General features: G+C 44.3%; 1 protein-coding gene across 5 annotated transcripts; it reads right to left on the bottom strand.

Moving 5' to 3' along the window:
* Positions 1-4,994: 4,994 nt before the first annotated feature.
* Positions 4,995-27,993, bottom strand: DPP8 (dipeptidyl peptidase 8). 5 transcript variants are annotated; one of them, XM_029083686.1, is made up of 20 exons: positions 27,729-27,992; positions 26,042-26,154; positions 24,928-25,101; positions 23,848-24,016; positions 22,191-22,307; positions 21,692-21,820; positions 19,672-19,733; positions 18,553-18,653; positions 17,260-17,437; positions 16,018-16,156; positions 15,710-15,730; positions 14,491-14,570; positions 13,134-13,286; positions 12,045-12,180; positions 11,111-11,256; positions 10,115-10,261; positions 9,069-9,221; positions 6,827-6,969; positions 5,971-6,082; positions 4,995-5,369 (listed from the first exon to the last, which is right to left on the bottom strand). In XM_029083686.1, the coding sequence occupies exons 1-20, from the start codon at positions 27,985-27,987 to the stop codon at positions 5,247-5,249; spliced, it is 2,655 nt and encodes an 884-aa protein (XP_028939519.1). In that variant the 5' UTR covers positions 27,988-27,992; the 3' UTR covers positions 4,995-5,246. The 5 variants fall into 5 exon arrangements, with proteins under 5 accessions (XP_028939519.1, XP_010161067.1, XP_010161066.1 ...); XM_010162765.2 differs by lacking the exon at positions 15,710-15,730 and having other exon boundaries at positions 15,997-16,156; positions 22,197-22,307; positions 27,729-27,993; XM_010162764.1 differs by lacking the exon at positions 15,710-15,730 and having other exon boundaries at positions 15,997-16,156.

Raw genomic sequence — 27,993 nt, forward strand, 5'->3', positions numbered from 1 at the left:
GTGTCCAGTTGGTTTTGAACATCTCCAGAGATGGAGACTCCACACCCTCTCTGGGCAGCCTGTCCCAGGGCTCTGGCACCCTCACAGTAAAGAAGTTTTTCCTCAAGTTTGTCTGGAACTTGGGGTGTTCCAGTTTGTGCCCATTGCCCCTTGTCCTGTCACTGGGCACTCCTGAAAAGAGCCCAGCCCCATCCTGGCCCCCGCAACGCGACATATCAACACACGGTTGGTTACCAGCGTACTTCTGAAAGTCACCACAACAGGGAGTGCTTCCCCGTGGGTGAAAAATCAGGAATGAATGAGTAAAACCACAAATCACTGCCCTGAGCCCTCACCAGCCCTTCTGGGGCAGCACTAAGCAGAACTGGGGCACCTGCAAAGCCCATACTGCTCACCAAGACATCCACGAGGCCAAGCATGAAGTGACTGTGAAGAGACATCTCTTCTCTTGGCAGAGCCCATCCGCTACACACAGGTCCCTCTGTCCTTCTGCCTTGGCACCAGGGTCACCTCCTTCCCCGTGGGGCACTTGGTCCACCTGGGCCAGCGAAGCTGTGGCTGTGCCGTACCCGGTGTGACAGCTCCGGCTGGTGGCTGCCAAGTGCTGCTAACAGCATCCACATGGAAACATTCAGGATGGAGAATGTAGTTATGTCAAACAAATGCCTGATCTTCCTGTTTGTATCAATCTACCTAACCACAAGGGACAGGAAAAATCACAGATGCTTTTGCTAAACACCCAAACAAGCATATAAAACACACACACATTTTCCATCATTGCCGCTCTCCGCAGCGCAATGAGAGAAGAGATTTAATTACACACACACACACTCTACTAAATCAAGAAGAGAGACAGTTGAAAACAGGGGGGGGGAAGGAACCATTTAATTCAATTTATTTAGCAGCATCTTTATTGCAACAAAGGTTTTTGTAATAAAACGCAGCAAAACTAATGTCTCCACTTTACATGATTAAAAGCCATGTAGCTAGAAAGGTGGGGGAGGGAGAGAGACCAATAAACCCACTGGAGTGAGACATGCAATTTTGTTAACACAAACAGCAGGCACTTCATGTTTGAAAATTAAAACACCTGAACTTCTACTGTGCAGAACATCTGAGTAAAAACTGCATGAAGATCTCTCTTCCCCTTCCAAAGGAGCGGCCTGAAGAACCGTGAGGGACACACAAAAAAGTCTTTACAGGGTTCTGGTACTCAAGTAAACAGGCAATTCAAGGCAATGTCCTAATGTGGCTGATTATTTCATTTATTTATATTCTATTATTGCCTCATCAAAAATTGCACACACACACACACACACACACACACTTGCCACCTAGGCTCGGATGTACCATGCTCCAGGGTTCAAGCACTACCACACCATCCCCCTCAGAAAGGATTTCCATAGCCTATCCCCAAATGCCACTAGTAAGTAGGAAATGTATTTTTCATTCGAATATAATGAAGTTAAGCGGATTATCAAAGCTTTACTTGGTGCTCTGAACTCATTATCTCATTAACAAACAAGTTAACTGAGTTTATAAAAATCAAGCAGTTCTGGGTAGTTACTAATTCTGCTTTGTTCTGAATAAAAAGAGATAATTGAAAACAAAGGGGTGGGGTAAGGGGTGCAACTCCAATACCAAGGGTGAAACCCAACAGCTGTGCATGTTGCACACTCAAGAGGAATTACTGGAAGCTGCCTTAAAATGGGGCAAAACAACGTGCTCCCACCAGAACCAACCCCAACCACTGCAAACGAGAAGGAACCACTGGCATCACCACTCAGCAGCTTCAGTACCTCATCACTCCAACCCCTGCATTTCATATATATGAAAACATTCATCTCAAAGACACCTGTGCAACCAATTTCCACCAGGCAGTGAAGGCTCAATCCTGCTTCTGCTCAGAGCACATGTCCTGCTGGGCACCAAGCAGACCTTTGCTGAAGGCAGAAGATTCCCCAAGGGGACACACTAACATAGAATCATAGAATGGTTTGGGTTGGAAGGGACCTTAAAGATCATCTAGTTCCAACCCCATGCTTTGGAGCCACGGGGACTGTTCCTCCTCACACCTTTTTGCTCCACAAGCTCCCCTGCACGTGCTCCCTCAGGATCTCACTATTTCTGCTTAAAACTCACATTAACCAAGACATTTTTTTAACATTCAGGGAAGTGACAAAGTATAATCCCAAATATCAAACAGGCTGGAAACCTCTTCTTGAGTGACAGTACCACCTCCTGGATGATAAGGTACCATCTCATCCTGGAGTAGCTGACTCGAGCGGCGCAGAGCAAGGCAAAGCCACCACTCCCCCCAGCTCTGGTCCACTGCTGGACCAACACTTCACCATACAAGGTGCAGGGTTATTATTCCCCCCAAAAATACTGATGTAACAGTCCTCAGCACTAACACCTTCCTACCTCTGGAGTTTCAATTGCAAAGGGATGTGTCCTTCTTCCCCTGTCACTGGGAATTGAGTCGTGGACTGCGTACGGCTGGATCAGACCTCATACAAGGCATCTCTCACACCTTCACCTACAAGCAGGTGTCTTTTGCAATAACTACAAAACTCTGATGATCAATCCTCCCAGCATTTCTGCAGGATAAGAGAGCACAGAGTCTTAAAGTGCTTAACTACTGTAAAAAGAAAAAAAAAAAAACCACTGTAGGAAAGAAATACATAATTTATGTTGCAAAATAGAGTACTTACACTATGTTGTACTTTAATAGCTTTTCGATATATATATTTAAAACAATGGAAGGATGCATTGTTAAAAAGTTTTATGTCAGCACTTATAATCACATTCTGTGCTAAATCAAAACCTAGCCTGGTTTACTCATATCACATTTAGTTCTTCGGTTCCCAAAAAAGCACTGTTAGATGAAGGCCCCATTTTTGTTCAGTTTTTTTAAACAAAAGGATCAATTTCACCTTAAAAATCATATACATTTACATTCAAGGGTAACCACCTCTATAAAAAGAACAAAAACACCCCAAAAAAAAGCAAGTTAATTTAATATTGAACAAAATATAAACAACCTTGGAAAAGGCGATACTATCCACGTGTAATTTTATACATATATGTATATATGAACAGATATAGATATATGTATATATAATACAGCATAATCATGTCAGGAACACAACGGAATTCCAGAGTAACAGCTTATACTTGTCTCTACTCACTGCCCGTTGTGCTGGTTCAAAAGCATCAGCACACGTATCCGTCTCCCAACGCTAACGGTAGCACATTCCACAGGGTCACAATGAACTGCCATGAGAAGACATCAGAGGAGCTGGGCTCCTTCCCTTCCCAAAATAAATCTGTTATTGACCTGCTAATGGTTTGGTTTGTTGGGGTTTTTTTTTAACTGATCCACTTAAAAATCCCTGTGATCTGAAAATCAGCAAATAGCCCAAACCAAACATCCCCACCTCGGAGGAAATTTGCCTTTACTGCACGCCTGTTTGCTTTGGTTATCTGTTGTGTAACCCAAAAACCAGAGCCCCTTCTCACACATGGATTTTACAACTGTGTAACTGCACCAGCTCCTTTAGCTTTGGTGCACACGCCCAGCAGCCTCACTGGAAAACGATGCTGTTTGATACAATGCAGCCAGATTGTGTTAAATCCCAAAGTTTTGGGATCATGCTGAACAGTAAAAAAAAATAAGCGAGGAAAATCCAAGGTTACAACATGTGGAGTACTAAGAGCGTAAACACTGAGAGTGATTCCAGATTTTTAGAAGATGAAAAGAAAATCATGCTCTGCTTCTCTCTAGCACCAAAACAGAAAGAAAAGGAAGTTCTTAGGTTTCTAAGAAAACCATTAAAACTTATAGGAGTCTCAGAGGCAAGCCCCAGGGGGAGAATTTCCTGGATTAAAGAGAATCATTTGGCTATGGATTTCTATCTTAAAACGACCTGTTGCAAGTTAAAAGTGACTTCACAGACTTATGATGCTTTTTAGCCAAGCCTGCTGCTTAGTTAAAACCTCACTAGCAGAAACACAAGTGGCATTGCATATCCTTTAGTCTTAGCGGGGTTACCTTAAGCTAGAGAGAGGGGGATTTCTCAAATACAGCATCATAATCATGCTACACAGCAGGGCTAGAAAGGACCCAGGAATGGAGAACTGAACAGAGCCTGGGAAATAGACCCTCAAATAAAGCATGAGATTCAATGAAGCAGTTCATACTGCCTCACATGTAGTGTTTGTACGGTTTTTCCTCACTAAATCCTCTGCAGACCTTTGAATTAAGAGTATTGAATTTTAAAATCGTTACAGGATGCATATACCTATCTCATGCTGATGTGATGGTAAGAAAACAGTATTGCAAAACCAGCTCCAGAATGAGCACCAGGGAAGTGTCAATGCGAAATGGGATGCACTTTTAAGCTTGTTTTAAAATTCACAAAGTTTCAGCTCTTTGACTTAAGTTAGTTTGCATCTCAGAATAAAAAATTGTTATGCCTATATCACAGTAAAATATCATTTCGCTTCCCCACTGAAATGAAGTACAATCAGGACAGGACCTCAAGCTGCTGAAAGAAAAAAAAAAAGAGCATGATATATCCTGGGGAGAGAAGAAATCATTGAAAAGAACCTGGCATCAACTGCACTGAATCTAAAATTTAAATTCTTTAGGAGACAGCTTAAAAGCCTTTCTTCTTAAAAAACACATTAACATCCAGATAGGTGATGTGTCTAACTTGTGACCAGCTTCTAAGGAGTGAGGTACATCCCTTTCATGAAGCATAAAAGCTATATGATAGCATTTAAAATGTAATACAAGTTGTAACCATTCAGGTAAACGCTTGCTGTGTAGTGAGTGAATCATCCAGTATTATAAGATACCAAGGAACACACTGTAAAAATACATCAATTATGTCATAATGCTTTTAAAAAGTGAAGATCTGGTGCCGCAGAAGTACGTTGTTTTCAGTTTCAGCTTCTCCCCCAAGAGAACACCCATGGTACTCCATTATACCACAAACATTTGATTTTATTTACATCTTAAGCTTTAGAGTTATTAGGTCACTGTACTTTAATTTCCTGTATGGCACCAATTTTACTTTTAAAAAAGTGTCTCTGTGTATATGTGTGTGTGTATGTGTGTGTATACGTGTGTGTACATGTGGCAGGCACCAAAATGCAACGTTCCACCCTATTTTTTTCTAGTTTCCTACATCTCTTCGTTCGGTCAAGCAGCCAGTGGAGCAGAGTTCTGCAGAGGTCAGTTACATTGCCTTCAGCGCAGCAATATGAGAGCCCAGGTTCTCTTGCAGGTAATACAGTAGATGGAGTTCATAGTGTTCTCCTGACTCAGGTACCCTTATACTGTGTCGCTCCTGAGGGTAGATCTAAAATATAAAATAAAGTTGTAAGTATCCAGAAAAGTTGCAGGCACTTAAACTGGTCCTCAGAGCCACACTCAAAACATTCGCGTATTCTCCCGGCATTAACTCTGCACTTGAGCTAATACACCCCGTCCTCCACTGCCTGAACCCAGAGACAACCCACTGCACCCTCTAATCCAGCTCCTGCTGCTTTGGAAGTGATCAGCCTGGCTGAACAGAGGCAGATCCTGTCCAGAGCCATCACATAAATCAGCATGCTCCCAGTTCTGCAGCATGGTGTGGGATAACTGGGCTACATCTGCACAGAACCAGCAGGGTTTAGTTAAATCCATAACCCTGTTCCAGACTGAACCAACACTGCTGTACTTACTGCCTCCAAACTGCAGATCTCCTTGGGAGTGGCCTCAACTGCTCATTTGCCTAATATTTTTTTTGTTTACTCATAAAATCTTCCTTTTAAAAAAAAATAAATTAGTCTCAAATGCTCCAGTTTTATCCTAGAATTCCAAGCTGCCCAGCACAGCCATGTTACAAGTTCCAATTTTGGACTCCTCACTCAAAGACAGACACATTATCTTTATTTACATCCTGGCTCTGGCCTTACCTGTAAGTCATAAGGTTTCCCAGCTCTCACTAAAAAGCTGAGCAAAATACTAGTGTGTGCAAAGTGAACATTCTCATCCAAGAATCCGTGTAGCAGCAGCAAACGGTTTGGTCTGAGAAAAACAAGAGACAAACATTTCTAGACAGCATCCCAGAACCTGGCAGTCATTTCACAGTCCACATGCATCCCTTCAAAAACACTCAACAGGAAAAAATACCTGCACTGAGGACAAGGGATTTCACTGTTGTGAACAAATGGATGGATGTGTCTCCCAAACCTATTCTTTCCTCCTCTAAAAGTTCTTCCTGCACATACACGTCACAGTCAGACCTTTTATCTGTGTATTTTATTTACTCTGAGAAGTATTTTCTAGCTTGAACAACACAACAGCTTAACACTTGCTCAGAATCACTGCTGATTTTCTGCTCTTTGGCAAAGGGTCTCAGCCTGCTCTGCAGACAACTCTGTGCTGATACAGCCTTAAGAGTATGAAGAAAGCATCCTGATCAAGTAATTTTTGTCTAGCTTAATGTGGCTTTAAAGTACTAATCATATCATTGAAGATATGTTTGTAATTTCTTTAGAATAAAAGAAAGACATAAAAGATAGTCTTTAATTACAGCTAGGTTAAAAGGGATTACATGGAATGGCCTGTAATTATGCAAATGTTCATTCAATTCTGTTAAGTTTATTAGTGTTGGGTTTTGGTCTTTTTTTTTTTAATAAATTATTATTTAATACTAGCATTTATGATTCTAGGATCCAACTACCAAGAACAAGGAGATAAAAATGTATCCATGTGGTTTGAACTTTCCTGGTAGGAAAAGTAGAATGCAAGAGCCAGAATCAAACTTACTCAGAAGGAAACTTCTCAGCTTGCATGGCCACTGAACCGAGGTAATAGCCCTGCTCGTTGTGATCCGGGTGGCCCATGTAACGCTCTGTGTAACCAGTGTCATAGAACATCCACAGCGTGACGGGCGCTCCGGCAACGGCAACCTGCAAGTTCAACAGGGCTCTCAGCGTGGGGAGGTGAATGACAGCACCTGAGACCCCCTGATCTGGGGATGTCACTCCCTCCCTCCCACAGCTCCATCCCAGTGCAACTAGAATCGCCCAAAGCACATTGGTTAAGTTTACAATCCACAGTCTGAAGTGGAAAAAGAAAAGCAATCCTCTCCCTCTCCCTCCCACAGCTCATACACATCAGCACAGCTCAGCTACAACCTATGTGGACTGAAAACAAGGCTGGAAACTAGGAAGATCCTACAGACAAATCAAAAGCAACACTAAACATCACCTGCAAGGCCTGCTGAGGGAAGTGAATATTGTCCAAAATGCAGAGTGCTCTGCTTTTGGGTTGCAAAACCTTTGTTCATTTGAATGTCTAACAAAAACTGGGATTGGTAGTTCCCTACGACTCAGCAAACTACCCTGCAAAGCTACCACCAGCTTGCACAGGGGCTTGTGAAAAAAAGATCAATGAGGAAAAAAACAAAAAAAACCCACCAAAAAATTATTTGCAAGGCAGGTATTTTAAAAAGTAAAAACATAACAACCCTTAAGGACAAGTAATCATTAAACCTTCCAGGAATATTCAGGTTGGACTTAGAGAAAGCAAGAGCAGCCACAAAGAACAAAAGACATCCCAAGAGCAATATCCAGCTCTTGCCACATCTCTACCTTTGAGACTCGCCCAACAGCAGTCTGAGCATTTACTATATGATCTAAAGTCAGGTAATCACCAGAACCTCTTTTCAGTGCCTTTCCCCATCCCCAATTGGCCTTCTGGCTGCTTCAAAACACACTGCTGTGAAGCAGCACGGGCAATTTGATCTGGGAGCAGATCAGACTGCAAAGAAACTATTCTCTCAGGGCAGGAAAGCAGGGAGGAGGAACAGAAGGAGGTGTTATTTTTCAGCAGTATCATTTCCCTCAGTTGGTTCACAGCCCAAAGAGCTCAGCCAACACAAAGTGGGCAACAGCTGAGACTACGTAAGGTACTTCCAGCGTAGGTGACCTGAGATTGGCATAGCTAGACCAGCGTAGTTATTACAAGCTCAACAGCCCCACAGTTTAAAGCTCTCTGACACAGTTCCAGAGGGAATATCCTTCTGTGCTCAGCTGAACGGGGTGAACAGTTGTTCCTCCTCACCCCAGCTCTTCAGAACAGACTCAGATATTCCAGTAAAACTGGCCTACCTGAACAATCCCACACTCCTCTTACATGCCAGGCTTGTTGGATGGCAAGTGTGTTCTGCCCAAAAGCATTCTGTTTGCATTAATGCAGGAAGCCTCAGGGACACCACCACACCTCCACATCAGGTCAGGATTATGTCTGGCTCATTTGGAGCAGGGGGAAGGAAGCACAGCGATGGTGCAGTCACACCATGCCCTTTGGAGTGGTTACACTCAAGTAAGAACATCACACTCTCCTGAGGAGAAAAGCTGCAAATTTGTGTGGAGAGGTAGGAAAGCACAGCACTTAACTGCACAAATGCAGCTTTCTGATTTGAGGCATCTCTATTAGTATTACTGGGGCTGTACTGGTGTCACTGCCTCTGAAAAGCTGAGACCCATAGCTGTACCAGTACAGACTCAATGTGAATACCAGTCCCAGACATCTCTCAGAGCCCAACAGGCTTACAGAGGAAGAGCGTTTCATCCCCGTGCTTCACACAGAAACACAAGTGGAGAGAACTGAGGAGACAACCCAAGGTCACAGAACAACTTGTAACTGCTCTTGCAGTACCCACTGAATGCTGGTTTTAAACTGTATTCTGGCTTGTTAGCACGCACGAGCTTTAATGAGTGAATAGGTTTTCAGACCTGTTGTCTGTGAAGTATCAAAAAAAAATAACAAAAGCCTAGCAGCTTAATTAGAAATACTATGGAAGAAATGTTGTGCTAGAAAAGCAACTTTCCTCTGAACTCACCCAAATGGAAGAGTCCTGCAGAAAAGAGCCAGAGCACCATGTCCTCAATTGTCTAGAGCAAGCTCAAATGCCTTTGTGCTGTGAACACTCATGGCAGGTTACATGATTAAAGGGAAAATTCTGTCTGCACGACCAGAATAAGTACTCAATGTATGAACATACCCTGAAGATATCTGACCTCTGCATTAAAGCCATAAGAGAGAGGTAGCCTCCATAGGACCAGCCATGAATGCCAACGCGGTCCAAATCAATGAAGTCATACTGGGATGCTAAATACTGCAGCCCTTCCACTTGGTCATCAATTTCTATTTGTCCCTGGGAGGGGAGAGAAAAACAGTTAAATTTTGTTAGTTCCAGACAAAAGTTCCAATCTCAGGATTTCCAAAGGTAACCACCTTCAGACCTTTGCTGCTTCTGTTTGTTCAGCACCATCGTGCTAGGTGTGCTATAGAAAGATGATCCCTTTCCCCAACAAGACAATAAATATGTGCTAACACACCTCTTAACTATCCTTGTCTTCATTTGTCTCCTTGCTTGAGGACAAGCAAGATTTTTTTCAGTATTTTTGCTTTTACAAAAGCAAGGTTGAATTGTAGCTCTGTATGTGAAAATGCCATTCCCAACACACACAGATCTCTACCGCAAAGCCACCAGAGCCTGGTACAGGACCTCCCTGCCTCTACACGTGGCCAAACACACTCACCCTCCCCAGCCTGACACACAAACTGCCCTAAATAGTAACCCACGCTGTGAATGAAACTATCCTGCTTCATGGAAGCAGCAAAGCATTTCTGGTAGGAGTCAGAGACTCCTTTATGAGCAACTTTGCTTCACGCCCACCAAGCTGGAGTTGGTTCACAACCTCAAACCCTGACATTGCATCTTTCCCACATGGAATGTCTTTCCTTTCTTAACTCCATGCTGCTCAACTACGTGCAGTTCCCCTCCCCAACCCCAGGCAGCATCACAGAGGCAATGCTGGGCACCTGTGCCAAATCAGTGCTTCAGAACTCCATGCTGCTCAACTATGTGCAGTTCCCCTCCCCAACCAGGCAATGCTGGGCACCTGTGCTGGGCACCTGTGCAACCAGGCAATGCTGGGCACCTGCTGGGCACCTGTGCCAAATCAGTGCTTCAGCTCAGGCAATATTGGGACTCAAACCTGTCTCTGGCTGAAAATGAAGAGCCAGACTCAAAGCTCCACTTACCATTTTGTATTTAAAGGCTCCTTCAAACTTCAGCCCTCGGTGGCAGGACCCCCTGTTGTCAATGACAACAACAACATAGCCTAAAGAGGCCAAAGTGTTCAAACGGAAATACTTGATTCCCTTAAACCGGTTGTTCACTAGCTGTACCTGGAACAGAAGAGAAGCAATGACACAACCACATATGCCATGGAATCCAGAGGTCACCTCTTCATCCAATTTCAGATTTTATTTACCTTCCTTTTAAATGTTTTTATAATATAAAATTTTTGAGATTTCCGCTCCCTGCTGCAGGATTCCCTCTCCCTGCCTGTGGTCTGCTATGAAATAAACTCTCTTCCCCCAGTAACAAGCCATTTTGTGTCACAGATATGAAGAGCTGAACTGAGCTTCACTTGCAGCACCAACATGCACGGGGCAAGAGGAGCAGCTGCTGACAGCCCAACTCAAGCCTGAGCCTGTAGCTCCGCTCTTCAGTCTCTCTGTTCTTTCCCAGGAGAAAATCTTTCCCATCACCAAATCTCACTCCAGTTGCCTTGGATGGCACAGTAGAGTTGGGGGAACCAAAGTCTGCCTCAGGGGCTCACCTTCTCCTGTGCACTGGTGGGGAAAGGAGGACTGAGGAGCAAGCTCTCCTAAGCACACACAGGCAATGGTCAGTGCTAACAGAGCTCCCCTCATGTACACACAGAGGAAGTGGAAACAAAGAAAAGGAGCCACTTCAGAGGAGGGGTAGATGGAAGAGGGAACCAGGACTATCTGCACTTCCCTTTCTCCCAGTTCCAGCTCTGCTACTCCATACCTGTGCTCAGACAAGTGGCAGCACCTCAATCTATGACCTGGAAATCATGATGGCTTGCAGCCGCTCTGGTCAAGCAGCTAGTCACCAAACAGGCAAAACGCTGCCTGCTCAGCACAGAGCAGGAACTGTTCATACAGGAGAGCAGTGGAGTGATCCAGGCCAGCCCACCTCACTGCTCACCAACATGCCACACTCACCTGAGGCCCTCCATAGATGAAGAGCACAGTGGGGTACTTCTTTCCAGGTTGCAGATTGTGAGGTTTGTACATCATCCCATAAAGCGTAAACCCCGTGGAGCTCTCGAAGGAGAACACTTCTGGGGGAATGTAATCAGGAAGAGGTCCTGCCACAGGAGGGAACAGAGTCTGGTTTAACAGGGAATGGATGAATAACACAGCCCTGCTCCAGCCCTGTCCCATCACCAATCTCGCTGCAATCCCAGTGGAGCTCTCCCACGCTTTCCAGTGGATGTGGCTGTGACCAAGCAGAGACTGGGAATGCCCAGGTCCTTGGGGAGCTTCCTCAGTCCTATCATCTTCCCATCCTTGCTCTCCTCTGAACAGTAGTAACTCTTCTCCCCTGACACAGTCATTACAGGTATCCCATCCCTTCCTAACTCCACTTAGGACTCAGCACACAAATATATAGAAAGCACAGGATATAGAGTGTGCCTTGGGGAAGGAGATATGAAAGGGAACAGAAACGAAAAGGAAAAATAAAAGTCCAAGAGCTGCCTCACAAAGACAGGAGTAGGAAGCAGCACACAACTAGTTAAGGAGTGTATGCCCCTCCCCAGAGGCCCAGGAGCATAATGTATGCTCATTTAGCAGGCACAGAGTAAATGACCCCACTTAAACCCCTCCCCTGATGCTAAAACTGGCTTTCTAGTTTCTACCAGATCTGGCAGCAGAAACTTGTAATTTCCACTCTAAATTCCTTCACGGCCAGTGTACACCCATCTGTTGCTGAGCTGAAAGTGTCACTCGGGTACTTCCAAGAACTCACTCAAGCATGAGTTTCAGAGACACGTCTAGTCACCCACAACAGCAAATCTCAAGCAAGCATATTCTGGGAAGTCTTTTATTCTCTGATCCTGGTTGTCCTTTTCCAGTTCCTTATCCATGCCATTACCTGCTGAATCTAAAATAGTAGCCCAGAATTCCTTTGTTCTATGAGCTGCATCATCTTCAGGTCCTGTCAGCCGGTAAAGTGACACACAGTGCGGGTTCTTCTGATTACTGTACTTGCTGATGAACATGTCACAGTCCTAAAGAGAAAAAGAACATTATCTCAAACTCCTCAGTACAGAGGCACAAGCAAAAGTGATCACTTTTTTCTGCATTTAGATCTTTTCAGATCTTTATGGATCAAATTAAACCAGGAAGTCCAAGTGAGCTCTTCTGATAACAGCAGACAGAGTCCGAGAAGCCACAGTCCTCAGCAAGACTCTGATATTAACACTCCAAAGCCAAAAATACACATGGAAAACCAACAGTGGCATAAGGACTTTGCCACACATCCTCTTCTGGGTAAAGCATTCCCAGCTGAATGGGCTACTGCCCCAGATCATAGAATGGTTTGGGTTGGAAGGGACCTTAAAGATCATCCAGTTCCAACCCCCCTGCCAGCAGCAGGGACACCTTCCACTAGACCAGGTTGCTCAAAGCCTCATCCAGCCTGGCCTTGAACACTTCCAGGGAGGAGCAGCCACAGCTTCTCTGGCCAACCTGGGCCGCCCTCACAGTAAAGAATTTCTTCTTAATATCTCATCTAAACCTCCCCTCTTTCAGTTTAAACCCATTTCCCCTTGTTCTATCACTAACTGCCCTTATAAAAATTCTCTCCCCAGAGGGAGGGACCCCAGAGGGGATACCTGGAACCCCGCCCAATGCAGCCACAGGCTCATCTCCTCTGGTGGTTGCCCTTTAGCCTACTTCAGGCAAAAAAAGCCAGGCTCAAACAGTTTCCAACAATTCATCCTGGCTCCTTTTCCCTGAGGTGAGCTGAAGAGTAACTGCACTGGGAGGTTAAATCTGGTTTCCAGGGTGGGTTTAAGCACTCACTGTACAACATACAGGAGCACAGAACACGGTGTAAAATCTACTTTTGTTACATTCAAATACAGCCTTGTCTGCTGATTGATGAAGGACAAGAGTAGTGATAAGCCACAGCAGAACCACCCAGCCCTGCCTACACAGGGCCTCACAGGCAGACAGGTACCTGGCTGACACAGCAGGCGTGAGAGTACCCTCGTTCTGTCAGCCGCTTTACTTCTCCAGGATTCTCGTAGTTCACAACGTACAAGTGATGCTCTAAAGGTGAATCTTTTGTGCCTTGAAAGTACACCAGTTTTTTGGCTTCATCCACATAGATCTGTCAAAAACAAAACAAACAACACATCCCTCAATATTCTCTCTTGCCAAAACAACAGCCAGTTCTACCATCTCCAAGTCTCCCTCCCCACCCCCTCACCTCAGTTCCATAAAGCTGAGTTATAGCCCAACAATCTGCAAGGAATAAGCCAAATGACTGTTCTTACTGTCCACAACCCTGGCAGTTATGATTTGCACTTCACACCTTGTTGCTCAGCTCTCTCACGCAGGTCCTTTGCTCTTCCCAATCTCCCCTGTTATTTCCTATGCTAAATAACTGTCCCCCATTCTTTGTCACCTCCCCACACTCTTCAGAACCTTTCCCAAATGACATACAATATAAACCACCCCAGAAGGAAATCAAGGCAGCAGCTGACTGTAAACCATTGCTGTGTTAAATATTCCTTAGTTGCCCCCTCTTTTTGAGTAGACAACAGAACAGATTCAAATGCAGGTCAATTTGTACACCACTTTCCCCCATTTCTAATTACCATTTAGGAGGGATTTCAAAGACCTTTGCAAAGTCTAAACCAGTCAAACAGTTCTCCTTGAACTGCTGTTTGATGCAAATGACCACAGAATTCATCTAGCTCAGAGCTAAAAGCAGAGAAGTTCGGGGAACATTCTCTGTCCTTGTGCAAACCCACAGGCTACATGGAACATAAACACTGTGTATAGTGGCTGAAGACAGACAGGACTAACAGATTTATGCTGATCCCTCCAATGAGTATCTCTGGATTCCAGGACAGCAGCTGGGATACCATCATGACATCTTGCTGCTCATGGAATATATGGAATTTCCTCACTGCTGCCTCACAGTATTTTTGCTCCATTCTCCTCCTCTTTAAGCCTTGAACTTAGTGGGGAAAACTCCTTGTTGACAAGAATCCACACAGGAACGTGAAGGAAAAGAAAACCAACTAATGTTGCCTGTGTTGCTTTCCCACACTGCCAAAATCACCACCTCTGGTCCAGAACAGCGTATCAGAGGTAGAGAAGGATGAAAGTATCCTGTAGGCCAAAAAAAACCAACCCCACATGATCCATACACTCAAACTCGATACCAGGGAGTGGCAGGGTTCGACTCTTCTCAGGGAGCAGAGCCTCACTAATGCAACATGTACTGATTTGTGAGGCCCTGGAGACCATCTCCCTGTAGCATGCGTGGCTCGCAGGACATCCACACAGCAAGAGCAGAGACTTACATTGGATCCGTGTCTGCCAAGCACTTCCCATTCTCCACTGGTAATCGCTATCTCCTCTTTGATGGGGCACTTGAAGTCACCTGCAAACAACCAACATACAGAGATTTCACACTTTTATATTTTATAAAACACATGGTCACAATAATACTGCTTCCTTCCAAGCTTTTTTACTAAACTAAACCCAAGGGCAACCTGCCTGTGCAGAAGACTCACACCTCTGCCAGCTCCCCAGACAAATGTTAGGGCTATTACTATTTAACATTTTGTGAAATGGATGTTAAAGGATTCACAGGAATCAACCTGAGGCCTGGACAGCTTGCTTGCCTTTTTATCTTTTTCTTTTTTTTTTTTTTTAAATTTTAAAATATTTTGTCATTTGCACAGAAATAGAGGTTTTATACTGAAAAATGAGTGTACAAAGGGAATTTCAGGTGTCAAAAAATAGGGAATTTTGCAACAGGGCGGGGAAAAACTGTGCTTTTATAAGATGGTTTCATTTCCCTTAGAATGAGTGAGATGTAGTGAGCAAAAGAAGGTGGATGCATTCAGAGAAATCTAATCAACCCAGGGTATAATGCTACCTGGAAAAAAAAAAAAACAAACCCAAAAGGGGCATGAAACTAGGACCTCTAGTAAAATCAGGTGTATTTGTTGTGCATGCAGAGTTCAGTAAGTGCCTTCAACACACACTAAGTAATTTAAGTATCACAGCATGAAACTGTGAATTAAAGAATACATGCTGTGGAAAAACCACTCCAGGAGCTTTGCACACAGCTGCATCACGCACCTGAGCGAGGCCAAACTCTGACTGCAGCTCAGAAGCACACGGCCCTTGAAATTACTCTTCCTGCATTTCCATTTGCAACAGCTGCCAGGAGTTTTATCCTAATAACATCTCTGTCTATACAGCAATATCATGGTTGTTTTTAAGAGCAGAGAGGAATTCTCCAAATAGTTGTCATATCACAGGCTTTTGCTGCCAAGCACACATGTTCATTTTAAAGGGACTAACATGTGGACCATGCTCTCTGCTACCAATCTGCTTGTAAAGGGTGACAGGGACTATGTTAATTTTATTTGCAAAATCAAATCCTGAACCAGTGTGTCTCTATTTGATACACTGGACTCTGCACATCATGTTATTGCTATAATGATTAACCTCCAGCACAGTCAGCCCACAAACAGTCCCAACATTGACAAGGAAAAGCCAAATAAGTGCATTTCACAGTAACACAGGGAGCTTGTTTCCCAGCTGACTTTTTGAAACTTTTCCTTCTAGACTATGAGGAAGAATCAGGGTTAAAACTAAGGCATGCTGAATACAGAATAATCCCTGTGCAATTTCAAGGGGAATGACTGTAGAGTGAAGTGATTTCCTGGACAACAGCAGGAGTTTCCAGCAGGAGTTTCCAACAAGATAATGATTCATGCCACCTGGAAAGACATTTATTTCCTCACTACTCAGCAGCAAATGCCCAATTAAAGCAAGAGAATAATTTCACTTACTTGGAGCAGGGAGGCCTCCACATGACCTTTTATACTTGCTCTCCTTCAAAACAGAGATGACTTTGTATAGGTGCCGGAATCCTGTTTTACACTCAGAGGCAAAAATGAATTCTATCTCATCTTCATGGGTTTGAGGGAAAACATGGAAGATATCATGGATCTGTGGAGACAGAGCGGTGGATCACTGCTATCAGCAGGACTTTGGCACTGAAGTCACACATAATAAGTTCCTCTTACTTCTCAACACAGTTCACACCAGCAGGCTGAAGCACTATCCCTTACTGGGGGAACCAGTTAGGCTCATGAGCCAGGGGGTGTGTGCAGACAGCAGCCATATATGCTGCACAGCTCCAGGCTTTTTGCTAGTCTAACTCCAAATTCTGGCCAACAAACTAATTCAGTAAGTTTTTCTGCACCTGCCTTTCTAGCTTAGATACAGAAGTTGGTCCAGCTGTGTCGACAGCATATGACAGCCACCCAGAGAAGCCAGAGTTCAGCAGCCCCCTCCGTCCCACGTTGTCTAGAAGCCCATAAGTGAGGGGTTATTTAAAGGAAGATGAGCTGACATCATCTTCCCATTTCTGGAGATGCCAACTCTTGCTTCAAGGGACAATCTTCAGAGGGACTCAAGAGCATTTATCTGCACAGTATGAGCTGACAGTCAAAAACCACTCCAGTCAGCAAAAATAATGGAGAAAGGACAACACACTGCACCATCTTGAAACCATGCACACTACCAAGGAGAAAACATGATATCATAAAGACCACTTGCTGCATGGGGAGCATTCACTGCAAGGCTTTGTACAAATGCTCTCTGCTGAAAGATCCAACTACCTGTCAGTGATTAATGTTCCCAGGCCCTCCTGCACCCTGGCACACCTCCAATGGGATGTCATTTTAGAGACATCCATCTTTATCTGCACAAGTGTGAACAGCACTCATTTTTACAGCATCAGCCTAACACACTGGTGTCTGGTCTGACAGCACAGGCCCTACAGCACAGCTCTGAGAACATGACACACCAAAAGGGCTGCCCTGAAACCTCAGAACCCTGGGCTCCTCGCTCTGACCGCTGTGCAGCGTTAAGCAAAGCAGCTCTGCTTTCACATCTCCAATCTCTCTGTTCTCTACATACTGGTTTTTACAGCAGGAAGCACAGAACATGCACAACGGAAATATTCTCCTAGGCAGCACAGTAAGATCAACTACAAATAGAGTCTTGAACAACCAACTGGCAGAGAAGGCTGACATTCAGATTCTTACGTTTATCCAGATGTCTGTTGTTTCTTCATAAATAATGAAAGGTGTAACAGAATCTGGTACAGCATCGATAAGTTTCTGTCTTTCCATTGCATCATCTTCTGTGGGGATGAATAATGCAGGAGGGATCAAGACTATCTGAAGTCGAGTTTGGGAGCGATCCAGTAAGATGGACCAGATGCTGTTGAGGAGACAGATATTAGAGAAAACAACATGTAACCATGAGTATTAGACAGTTCTCAAAATCTCAACAGACACTCATTAGCACTAGGCATTTCCAGGGAGTCCAGAACATTCAATTTCAGATTAAGCACAAAGCCACACGTAAAATTTCACCCACGTAAACAAATCTCTTCCATAACACAAGAACTTATTTCACTTCATTTCAATATTGCATAAGCACTGCTGGTTCAAAAGTTTAATTAATTCTATTCTCCCAGATTTGAGTTGTGCTTTAGGGGAGAAAGAAAAGAGAAAAATCAGAGGGAATGACAAAGCAGAAAAATTTCAATTGAAGTTTCAGGATACTTGTGAAAATACTCATGTTTTAAATCTCTACCTGGTAGAGAATAATACTGGCAGCTAAATGGAGTGGCAGCAGATCCTGCCACACTTCTGATGACTTTACATGGAACTCTAACAATAATCCCACAAAAAGCAAGATCATGGAGCAAATGTGTCCCTGCATTTCTTCCACATTTAGGGGCGGGAGGGAAATTAAAAAGGTAAAAGCCATCTTTAGATCCAAGAACTGGAGAAGTGCAATTCTGGAGAAGCTTTTGGTGAGTTAGAAACACTGTACTACATCATCTACAGGGTTAACAATGACATGCAAATGTAAGTAGCACTTACAGCAGGTTTTCTGATCAGTAAGTCTGGTCAGCAAGGATGGTCCAGTGGTTAGGGTGCTAGCCTAGGGCCTGGGGGACCTGGGCTCATTTCTCTCCTCAGCCACAGACTTCCTGTGTGACCATGGCAAGTCACTTAGCCTCTCTGGGCTTCAGTTCCCCATCTGTAAAATGGGGACAATAGCACTGCAGTCTCTCTCACAGGGATGCTGAGAGGACACAGACATCAAAGGCTGCGAGTGCCCAATACCAAAGCAGGTACCAGAGAAAGAGACAAAGGAGGACTCTGGTTTGGCTTTTGGAAAAATCATCCCCTTTGCACAAACAAGTTGGTAGCGATGTAAAAATGAAAGCAGGCTTAAGCTTGAAGAAGACAGAGACCACCACGTTCTGCTTCTAACTGTATCGCCCCAAACCCTCTAAGCAGAGACAGGAGTAACATACGCACTATTTTCCTTCTGGCGTCCACCCAGCTCTAGCAATGTACTCTACTCCTTCAAAGAGGATCTCGAAGGGCTGAACTAGCTCTTTATCCACAACATCTGCAATCTGTTGACAAAGCAGCAATTCAGTGACACTGAGATGAACCCCCACAACCACTTTTCATGCATGATGAGAGTCAGGACACAGAAGACTTCTGTGTAGCACGTGTAATTTAGATTGTCCAGCTTTTGCAACACAGGGGATTCAAACCTGTCTGTAGCCAAACACCAGAACAGTAGGAGAGCTGTATGCTACCAGCACAGCCACAGCTGAGACTTGAGACATCTGGATGCTGCTCATAAATTCATTGCTCATCTCGGACAAGTCACTTGAACGCTCAGTTTCCCCATGTAAAGGGGAAGTGATTTGTACCAAGCTATTTTGTAAGGTGTTTTCATCAGCAGATGTTGAATATCCTGCATGACATCCAGTTATCAATGTGGTTCTAATTCATGATGTGCAGTTCTGCAGTCTGTCCCTGCTGGGACTGAGCACAAGTCACAGTGGTACCCAAAGGGTTGTGACAGCTTTCCCTAAACAGCACCGCCATCCCAGCAGGTGACTGCTGATGGTTGAGGTACCTCAAAGAGTAAGAGAGAACCCCAATAATGTATGGCTGTTACTGTGATTAATTTCCCAACTGTCCAAAGATCTTGGACTGGGTTATGGAAATTTCTGCATGTTAAAAAATCCCAGGGCAAAAGCAAAGTTCACCTCTTTCCATACATTCATGTTTTTGTCAGGTGATACATTCTCTTTGCAATCAAACTTTCCCAGTATCTGCAGCCAATCAAGAGATCTGTCACGTAAGATGGTCTAACCACCCACACCTAAAATATTCTGCTCTGCAGCTGAGTTCATAAACCAGAGGTAGGGAAAAGAAAGCACAGCCTTGAGAAATACTGCTGCACATACAGATACCAAGTATCTGCATAGGAATGAGCCAAGTGTGCTGCTTTCAGAGAAGCCATTAAGCTATCGCAACCAAGAAAGTTTCTTTGTACTGAACTGGAAAATGAATTCTACTAAAAAAGAATCACAGAAATTGTATTTATTTGGAAAACAAGCAGAACATAAAACTTACTCTGCCTTCCGCATTGACTGTCACTTCAGATATCTTGAAAGTGACCTTTGGATTTGCTGTACCTATAAAAACAGATGTTAGGAGTCAGGCACCAATCGCTTCCTTCCAGGAGGGCAGACCTGAGCTGTGGATAATTGTGGTGTTATTCATACAGAACTCGAAAAGGCAAACAGCAGAATGCTCTTTGATCAAACAGCCTACGTGGACGTGTGAGAGACAGCAAAGAAGCAGGCAGGGAAAAAAGAAACTGCAAACATGTGGCAGATTCAGTGGCTGGAATCCTCCAAATAGATCTGATCAAGAGCCATGTTACTGTCACAGGCAGTCTTCTCTCCCACAGTCAAAGGACACACTCACTAGTTGGAAGTAAACGCTCAGGAGTGACCAGGATAGCAAAGCAAGCTTTGGTTTACTGTCTAGCTGTTATTCTCAAGAGGTCCAGTGCTAAAAAGCAACTGTGAAAATTAAACACTTCAAAACCTACTGCCACGACTGGTGAGGCTAAGATAATAAAGCTCCATATTTGTGTTGAACACTGAAAACCTGAAGTTAACTCTTTACACAAAGCAGCAACTCATCCAGCTGTACAACACCTGCAGTGCTAAATGCTGGGGCCTGCTCCACAGCAAAGATGGACTGTAAAGAATAAAGCTACTGCCAGTTCATCCACAAGAAACTGCATGTGGCAAATTCCATGTACTCTGAATATTCTTAAAGCTACTGTGAAGTACTTCTTCAACCTGGTTTATACACACAAAATGATGCACTGAGGTGACAACTTGCTTTGGGTCACAGGGCTGGCCTATTTAAGTACTTATCTTCTCCCTGGTAACAAACTACCTCAAGCTTTGCCCTCATAACAACCCACAGAAAAGGGCTACTGCCCCTGCAGCTCAGACTGGAAACCAAGGTCCAGAGATTAAAACCTAGGGTTGGGGGTTTTTTGTTTGTTTTAAAGGATTTAGGCTGTGCTTGGCTCATTTTACCAAACTGCTGAGACTTAACACTGAACAGAGCTATGACAAAATACCCTCAGAAATCTGTACACAAGTGACAAAAACACAGGAGGAGTCACCCCTCACTTCCCAGGGTAACACTGAGCCTTCCTGGCTCCTTGAAACAAGCAGTAAATCAGGATCATAAGCAGAAACTTTTGCCAGTGGATCAGGGAATCTGCAAGATCTGAAAGGAATTCTGCAACTTGGGAATGTCAGACAAACAGAAGCTATTTCTCCAAAAAGTGAAAATTTCAGGAATCAGAGAGTGAACTACTTGGTTAACTGTGGGCAAAATGCCCTGCTGAAACAGCAGGGAAACGGCAGAACAACAAGGGTTGAACTGTTCAAACTTGCCCCATATACCTGCCAGTGAATCAGCCCCCAGCAGGTTTGCTTGTCTCACTTCCCTGCTTCCAACAGCACTTCACTTAATATGCTTCAAGCCTGTCCTCACCCCTTCACTGCTGAAGCCTCCAGACCATTTACTGTTGGAAAAATATGACAACAGTGGGGTTTTCCTGACTGGCTGTATGCACACTAAGTTTGTTGTTCAAAGTTCAAGAGCAGTCATAGAGACCAGAGTCCTTCAGAACCCTAACTATCAGGGCACTGCCAGCAGCTAAACAGAAATCCTCCCCCCTTCTCCACAAAAAAATAATCAAAAGGCCAAAATTCTGCAGCTATTCCCTCAGAGACACGGGGCTGTAATGAAAATCAACTCCTCAACAACTCAGATCTGCCAGGATCTGAGACAGCAGCTCCAAAATAGTGACAATCAGACAGGATTTCCACAGACTCCTGAGAGACTCAGAGCTGGAGTATCAGCACAGTCACTGGTGACTGATCTAACCTCCACAGCAGCAGCTTCCCCAAAAACATTTCCACCACCTGGGCACTGATTCAAAGACTACTCAACACCTCTGCAACAACCTCCTGCTCTAGGCTGAGAGTCACTGTTGTCAGGCACATGGAATCAAATATGTGTCCCCTAGAAACAGAGATGTAAGGTATCAGGGTCTCACCAGTTTTGGGGTACCGGAAGGAATCTGTTCTTCTTGTCTCCAGCATGGGTGATGTGACATGAATAATTTCCACCTCTGACTCATCATTTTCTTCATAAAGAATTCGAAGAACTTTACCCCCATTCAATGCTGTAAATGAATTAACATTTCCTGGTCAGAACAGCTCTCATTATCAGTTACTGCAGACATCAATATCCTCTCAGGAGCACAAGCAGATTGGAAGGATGAAGAAAAATCCAACCAAGTCTGTGATTCACGTTTCATTAAGCAAAACACACTGAAACTCTTACAACTCCTACCACTGTTGTGAGAAGGAAAGTCTCTTCCCCCAGTAACATGTGCTCACAAGGCCAGTGTAACTTGCTCACTGCTACAGATAGTTCAAAGGGAGCTACTAGTAAAAGGTTCCTATCTTGTGTCCTTGCACAAAGACAAGTAACAGAAAAAATAACTCTGCACTGGGCAGCAGCACAGGGGCTGCTACTTGTGCTCATCAGACACTTACTTGGCTCAGCCTTTGGGCTCCACCAGTAGCCAGTATATCTGTCAAACTCCTCCTGCAGCACAAAAGTAGCCACGCCAGCAGATTTTGGATCCTCCTCAACATTGGTCAGTTCTAAAAAAAAACCAAAAAGATACAAAAAAAATCAGTTCATGATGCACTGCAAAAATCAAACCAGTTCTGCACCATCCCAAACATGGCCCAAGTTCACCTATGGGGAACAATTACATGATAATAAATCTGACTTCTCAGCAGATTTGTTTTCTGCTTCCACCTTGCTCTGTTGATTTATTTAGGGAGGATCCACTCCTCTCTGACATGGCAGCTTCTTTTAGGAAAAGAAAGCCATCCTCCCTTCTTACTCCTACCCAACTGAGTTTCTCAATTCACTAGTCCAAGACAAAAAATGTTCTCCCTACCTGAGCTCAGTGAATTAGAACCACAACTTGTAAGAAAATCAAAGAAAAAACAAAACAAAACACCAAACCTTTCTGAACAACTGAAACTGAAAATATCATCATTCAAAAAAATGAAAGCATCAGTATTTCATCCACTGTACAAACCAAAAGTAACAGACTTACATAACATCTCAACATGATGACATATCCATAGGGCTTCAATATTTTCCCTGTTACCCTGGAGCTAACTTAGCAGCGCTCCATAAATAATTATCATCTGAGAAGGAGTCATTGCTACAGTTTATTTTTAATGTACTTACATAATATTTTAATATTTAACATTTAAATAAGCTAAAGCATTATTATAAAGTGTCAGAAATGTTAATTTAAATAAGCTTTCAATGATATAGTTTAAATAGAATGTATGATTTAAATACAAAACATGATCAATTTTTAAAAAGTGCTTTATCAACAATTTCCCATTTTCCTTCCTCCAGGATATGTGTCTAAAAGAGTTGGAGAGGGTAAGAAGTGAGGAGCCATGTTACTGATACAAGGGGCCAGGAGAAGCCACAGTGTTATTCAGAAACTGCCTATACTGTAAAAGGCCCTGCAGGCTGATTTCACTGACAGAAACTTTCCTCCAGCTCTATTCCACCCACAGCTCCTCCACACAAACGAGGCTGTTCCAGTAAGAAGGAATATGCTGTGTTTCAGGAGAAGAGCTCTTCCATATGTATTCAACAAATAACTCACTTTGCCAGATTCCACACTGCAGGGAAAAGAATCATTTCACAATACCTGCACTAAAGGAAACATGTAGAACGTGACAAACGAGGCGGAATAAACAGTGGCCATTCCCCCAGAATATACCCTATAAAATACCCTTTTATAAGGGCAGTTAATAACAAAACAAGGGGAAATGGGTTTAAGCTGAAAGAGGGGAGGTTTAGATTAGATATTAGGAAGAAATTCTTCACTGTGAGGGTGGTCAGACACTGGAACAGGTTGCCCAGAGAAGCTGTGGCTGCTCCTCCCTGGAAGTGTTCAAGGCCAGGTTGGATGAGGCTTTGAGCAACCTGGTCTAGTGGAAGGTTTCCCTGCTGAGGGCAGGGGGGTTGGAACTGGATGAGCTTTAAGGTCCCTTCCCACCCAAACCAGTTTGGGATTCTATGATTTCAGGAGAACCCCTGGTGCCAGTGCTTAATTTAGTCGAGCAAAAACAAGTGCAGAAATCTGAATCCAGGACACGTTACCATTGTGCACAAACGTTAACCTCCTTTCTTCTCTGGTTTCTATATTGGATATCCAGATGTCATTGCTATGGATAAATGCAATCCAATTTGGATCAGCTGGACAAAGCTTGGGATCCATCCGGATATTTGGACAACTGGTCTCTACCAGAATGGGTCTTAAAGGCTGTTGCTGTTTGAAAAGACAAAAAAAACCCAGCACAGTAAGTAATGGTAACATAAGGAGAGTTACAGAAACTAACCTGGGTTATCAGAAGGTCTCTAAGATCACGCTGACTTCAAATACACAGGTTTATAACAGAGGAATGGATCAATTTGAAACAGAGAAAAATACTATGCAGATATTTTACAGTTGTGATCTGTGACAGCTGCACAGATCTCACCAGGGTGACTTTCATCAGTGCTGAGGAGTCGCCACAAATCAGAAGGCAGTGTGCCTAGAGAAGCCTGGCACGCTCTTAAAAACAGCACCCTAAAAATGGGCAAGCAGAACATACAATCTCGTCCTCCAAAAGCAACTCAGGGTACAGTAAATTCCCCTGAAAACAGAGTTAGACAGACATCAGGCTGTTGTTATAACAACAAGAAATTATTTCAGCTTTGAAGCCCAGCTTCAGCACCAGCAGAGTAGAGGCTGCTTGTTCTGAAAGTTACACGGCCCAATCTTGTCTCACACACACACACAGAGCACTGGCTGCTGAACAGTGGCCTCTGAACCACAGCTTGGGAACAAAAGCTCCCTCTGATGTGACTTGTGATCAGATGAAAGAGCACGGAGCGTCACAGCCTTCGTGCTGCTTTTTATTGGCATTTCAACTCCTGAAAAATCAAAACCATCTGGTGTCCTGCCTTGCTGCCACAGTTGCTACCATTTCTTGTAATTCTCCAACCAAGTTTCTGTTTCTACAACCAGAGAAACACATCCCCACAGAGGACTTCTCTGCATTTCAAGGGCTGTCAAAGCTACTTGCCATGATAGGGCAGCACAACTGATGGTCACGCTCTGCTTTTGCTCCAAGCCAAAGGAGCTTCTAGCCAGAGGGAAGCAGTACTGCAGGAAACAGGAGAGATGAGCAAACTCACAGTGAATCCATGTGGGCCTCCATCTTTGACGTGATAAATTCCACTCCCAGCCTGAAATAGAAAGGTGCCACTTTCTTGGTGGTAATCATAAGAAGCAATCCCAACGGTGCCAATTCGCTTCCTCTCCCGTAGCAACTCCTCCTCACGAGAGTACATCCCATAGTCCAGGATGGCCTGAGTAAGGGCAGAGAAGCACAATCAACCACCTCTGCTCTGCATGTCTTACTAGACTGTCAGAACATCTCTGCATGCCAAGCTTCCAGGAGCAGATGGCTGTGCAGACACACTCCTCCTCCAGAATCCTGCTGGCAGCTAGAAGCCCGTTCCTGCTCGTGCCTCTGCCATCAGCACTTGTAGGTGCAGGCCATGACCTGATCCTCCACAACTGTAAACCTGACAGACACTTCTCCCACAGCAAGGCCAGCATTGTTCCCAAAATCCACTGGTACAAGAAAGCTCAGACTGAAGGTTTGTTATTTCTAGAAGGAGCAGGAGAGTCTTTGCTAACTTTTGGAGAGATACACAACGACTGGTGCGGTGGGAGGAGAGCACAGCGTGAATTTTATGTCTGGCTGACAGCCTCAGGAAATAACATGGGGAGAAAACACACCTAATTCCACATGGGGGTTTGTCCCACCTCCTCCAACCTGCTGTGGTGCAGGTTTGCTATGCATGGAGGTGATAAGGGGACACACATCCCAGTGACTGGGAAAGGGATCCTGTGCTCCAGCACGAGTCACTGATGGATCCTCAGGGATACTCAGCACTTCCCCCTGCAAGACCATTATTATTGGAGACTCCAGATCCTTCAGCAACCCCCAGGATCTCACAGCAGAGAATCTGCTGCAAATTAACATTTTTAATTTCTGCCAGCACAGGAGTAATCATCCAGCAGATACAGTTTTTATGAGGCACAAAGGCTGGAACTCCAAACAGTGATGAGAAAGCTGCGCTTGTTTTTGCGCTGCCTGCAGAGTTAGCCAAGTACACAGAGAAACTGAAAATGTCTTAAGGCAATAAATTCCAAATGTTAACGTTGGTTTGCAGGTAAATCCCAAAGCCTGTGTACTTGCTGTGCTACCAAGAAGCAAGAAAAAAAAAAATCAGGACCCACCGGAAAGAGATCCAGAAGAGGCTTCCAGGAAAGCAACAGGACGGCAGCTTTGTTTATGGTTCTGGGAATTTCCGAGTAGAAAAGCGTGTTCTCCCTGTTCTCCCCAGACATTGCTGTTGTGAAAGTGAGAACAACAACAACAACAAAGTGTATTAGCTTTCTGTTAATAATGCAAACACTCCCAAAGTATGCTGAGGAACAGTTTCACAGGCCCTTCTACCAGAGAAAGTACTGGTGGTCTCTGCCCTGCAGCCTTGCTCTGGGAATTTGCTGCTTCACAGAAAGGCAAGTCACGGAGAAGGCAGAGAGCAAGGAAATACACCCAGGCTTGCCCCATGCTGCCTGAAACACATCTGTGTCTTCTTAAACCTGGGGGCCCTTTATTTTATAAATTTTCAAAATCAAGGAGGGCCTTTCTGCTAATTCCCCTGGCTGGAACACAGCATGAGGCAGTTTGTGTTTCAAAGTTAATATGCTTTTAGGGAGGGTTTGAATGTCCCTTTCCTGCTCCTCTCCTTCAGTGCTGTTCAGATTGCTGAAATCTCCTGCCAAGGCACGTGGGGATCAGCCCAGAGGGAGCCAGGCAAGTCTGACCTGTCGCTCAGGAAGTGGCACATAGGAAAGTAGAGCTCATCTCAGCTGGGGTCAGCCTTAACCCACCCTCAACATGCTTGAACTCAGCATCATTCAAGGATTATAACCCCCCATCCCTTGAAAAGGGGGAAAAAAAGAGACAGATTAGCAGCTTTCTGACTCTGTCACTGCACAGCACACGCAAAGACTCTGTGAACCACAAACCAGAGCTTCAGCAACCAGCCTGAGCCACAAGCAATGGGGCTAGAACATGGTTCTGGCTCCTTGATCTTTGCTCTGGCCGTTGCTTCTCCCCCAGTCCAGTTTTTCCTGGATTTAAATTCAGCTAGTGCAGCTTTTGACAAAAGCTTTCCTCCATCACAAGACCAGCTCCCAAAAAGCCACCCAGAAGGTTGTTCACAGTATCATTTACAGGGCCAAATCACTTCAAACACAGCTGCAATTTAGAAATGCAGATATATCAAGTGATCACTAATTAGTGAAACAATGCAGAAGTGAGGCACTAAGGCCCAGAACAATAAATGACATTAAGTTCTTCATTATCAAGACCAAAAATGTTGAAAAAAAATTCACTTTTTAAGCTTTCCCTGCCCTACACTGCTATTTATGCCCCACAGAGTTCCTTGAAAACCTACTCCATCAGCAGCTAAGGCACAAAGGACTTCCAAAACTGCACTTAAAGCCTCTGCTTGGGAAGGAAACTTTGAAAGGGAACAAGGTTCTACTCACGAATTGCAATTAAGAGAAAGGAGATCAAACCTACACAGCTTTTGGAGAGGTGATACCATACTTGTGAGTGAGAGAAAACAGACTGAACAGACTTAACCTATCCTCCCAGCTAGGACACATGCCCCAAAGGTCACCTCACAGTTCTTTTCCAGCTTCCACAGGCCTAATGGGTCACCTCCAACCACACCACGTCTGTGGGAGATTACATCACAAGTTTTAATGAGACACTATGATCATGATCATGACATCTGACCAGCCAATCTGGCTTGAAATCCATCCTCATTTAACTGCCAGAAGCATCCCAGTCTCAAACCCAAACTGTTCAGTGACTGTTGAGTCGAGGCACAGGCTGTTGCAAGCTCACCCAGATAGTAGATCCTATCGGAATGAGGTCCTTCGGGATCATTCTTCTTCACAAACGTGAAGTCGTGAGGGGCTTTTGCCATCATGTACCCATGATACTTGCGCGTATCCGTGAGCAGTTTCCGAAGCTGGCTCCAGGTATGTCTCTCTACGTAGAAAGGTTCCAGTTTTGGCTGCTCCTCTCTCTGGACCTGCTCCTCACGACCTGCAGTTTCAAAGATTTCAAAGCCAGGCTGTTCAGTTTCCATGGCTGCTGCCATGTTGCA

Source organism: Antrostomus carolinensis, unplaced genomic scaffold (assembly GCF_000700745.2).
Source record: "Antrostomus carolinensis isolate BGI_N321 unplaced genomic scaffold, ASM70074v2 scaffold25272, whole genome shotgun sequence".
In the NCBI taxonomy this organism is placed as follows: Eukaryota; Metazoa; Chordata; class Aves; order Caprimulgiformes; family Caprimulgidae; genus Antrostomus; species Antrostomus carolinensis.

Excerpts from the sequence above, each read along its gene's own strand:
- DPP8 (XM_029083686.1), bottom strand. The coding sequence starts at position 27,987 with ATGGCAGCAGCCATGGAAACTGAACAGCCTGGCTTTGAAATCTTTGAA. Across the intron at positions 25,102-26,041 it reads CTCTTCTGGATCTCTTTCCG|GCCATCCTGGACTATGGGAT; the intron begins GTGGGTCCTGAT and ends GCCCTTACTCAG. Across the intron at positions 5,370-5,970 it reads GGAAACCTTATGACTTACAG|ATCTACCCTCAGGAGCGACA; the intron begins GTAAGGCCAGAG and ends TTTATATTTTAG.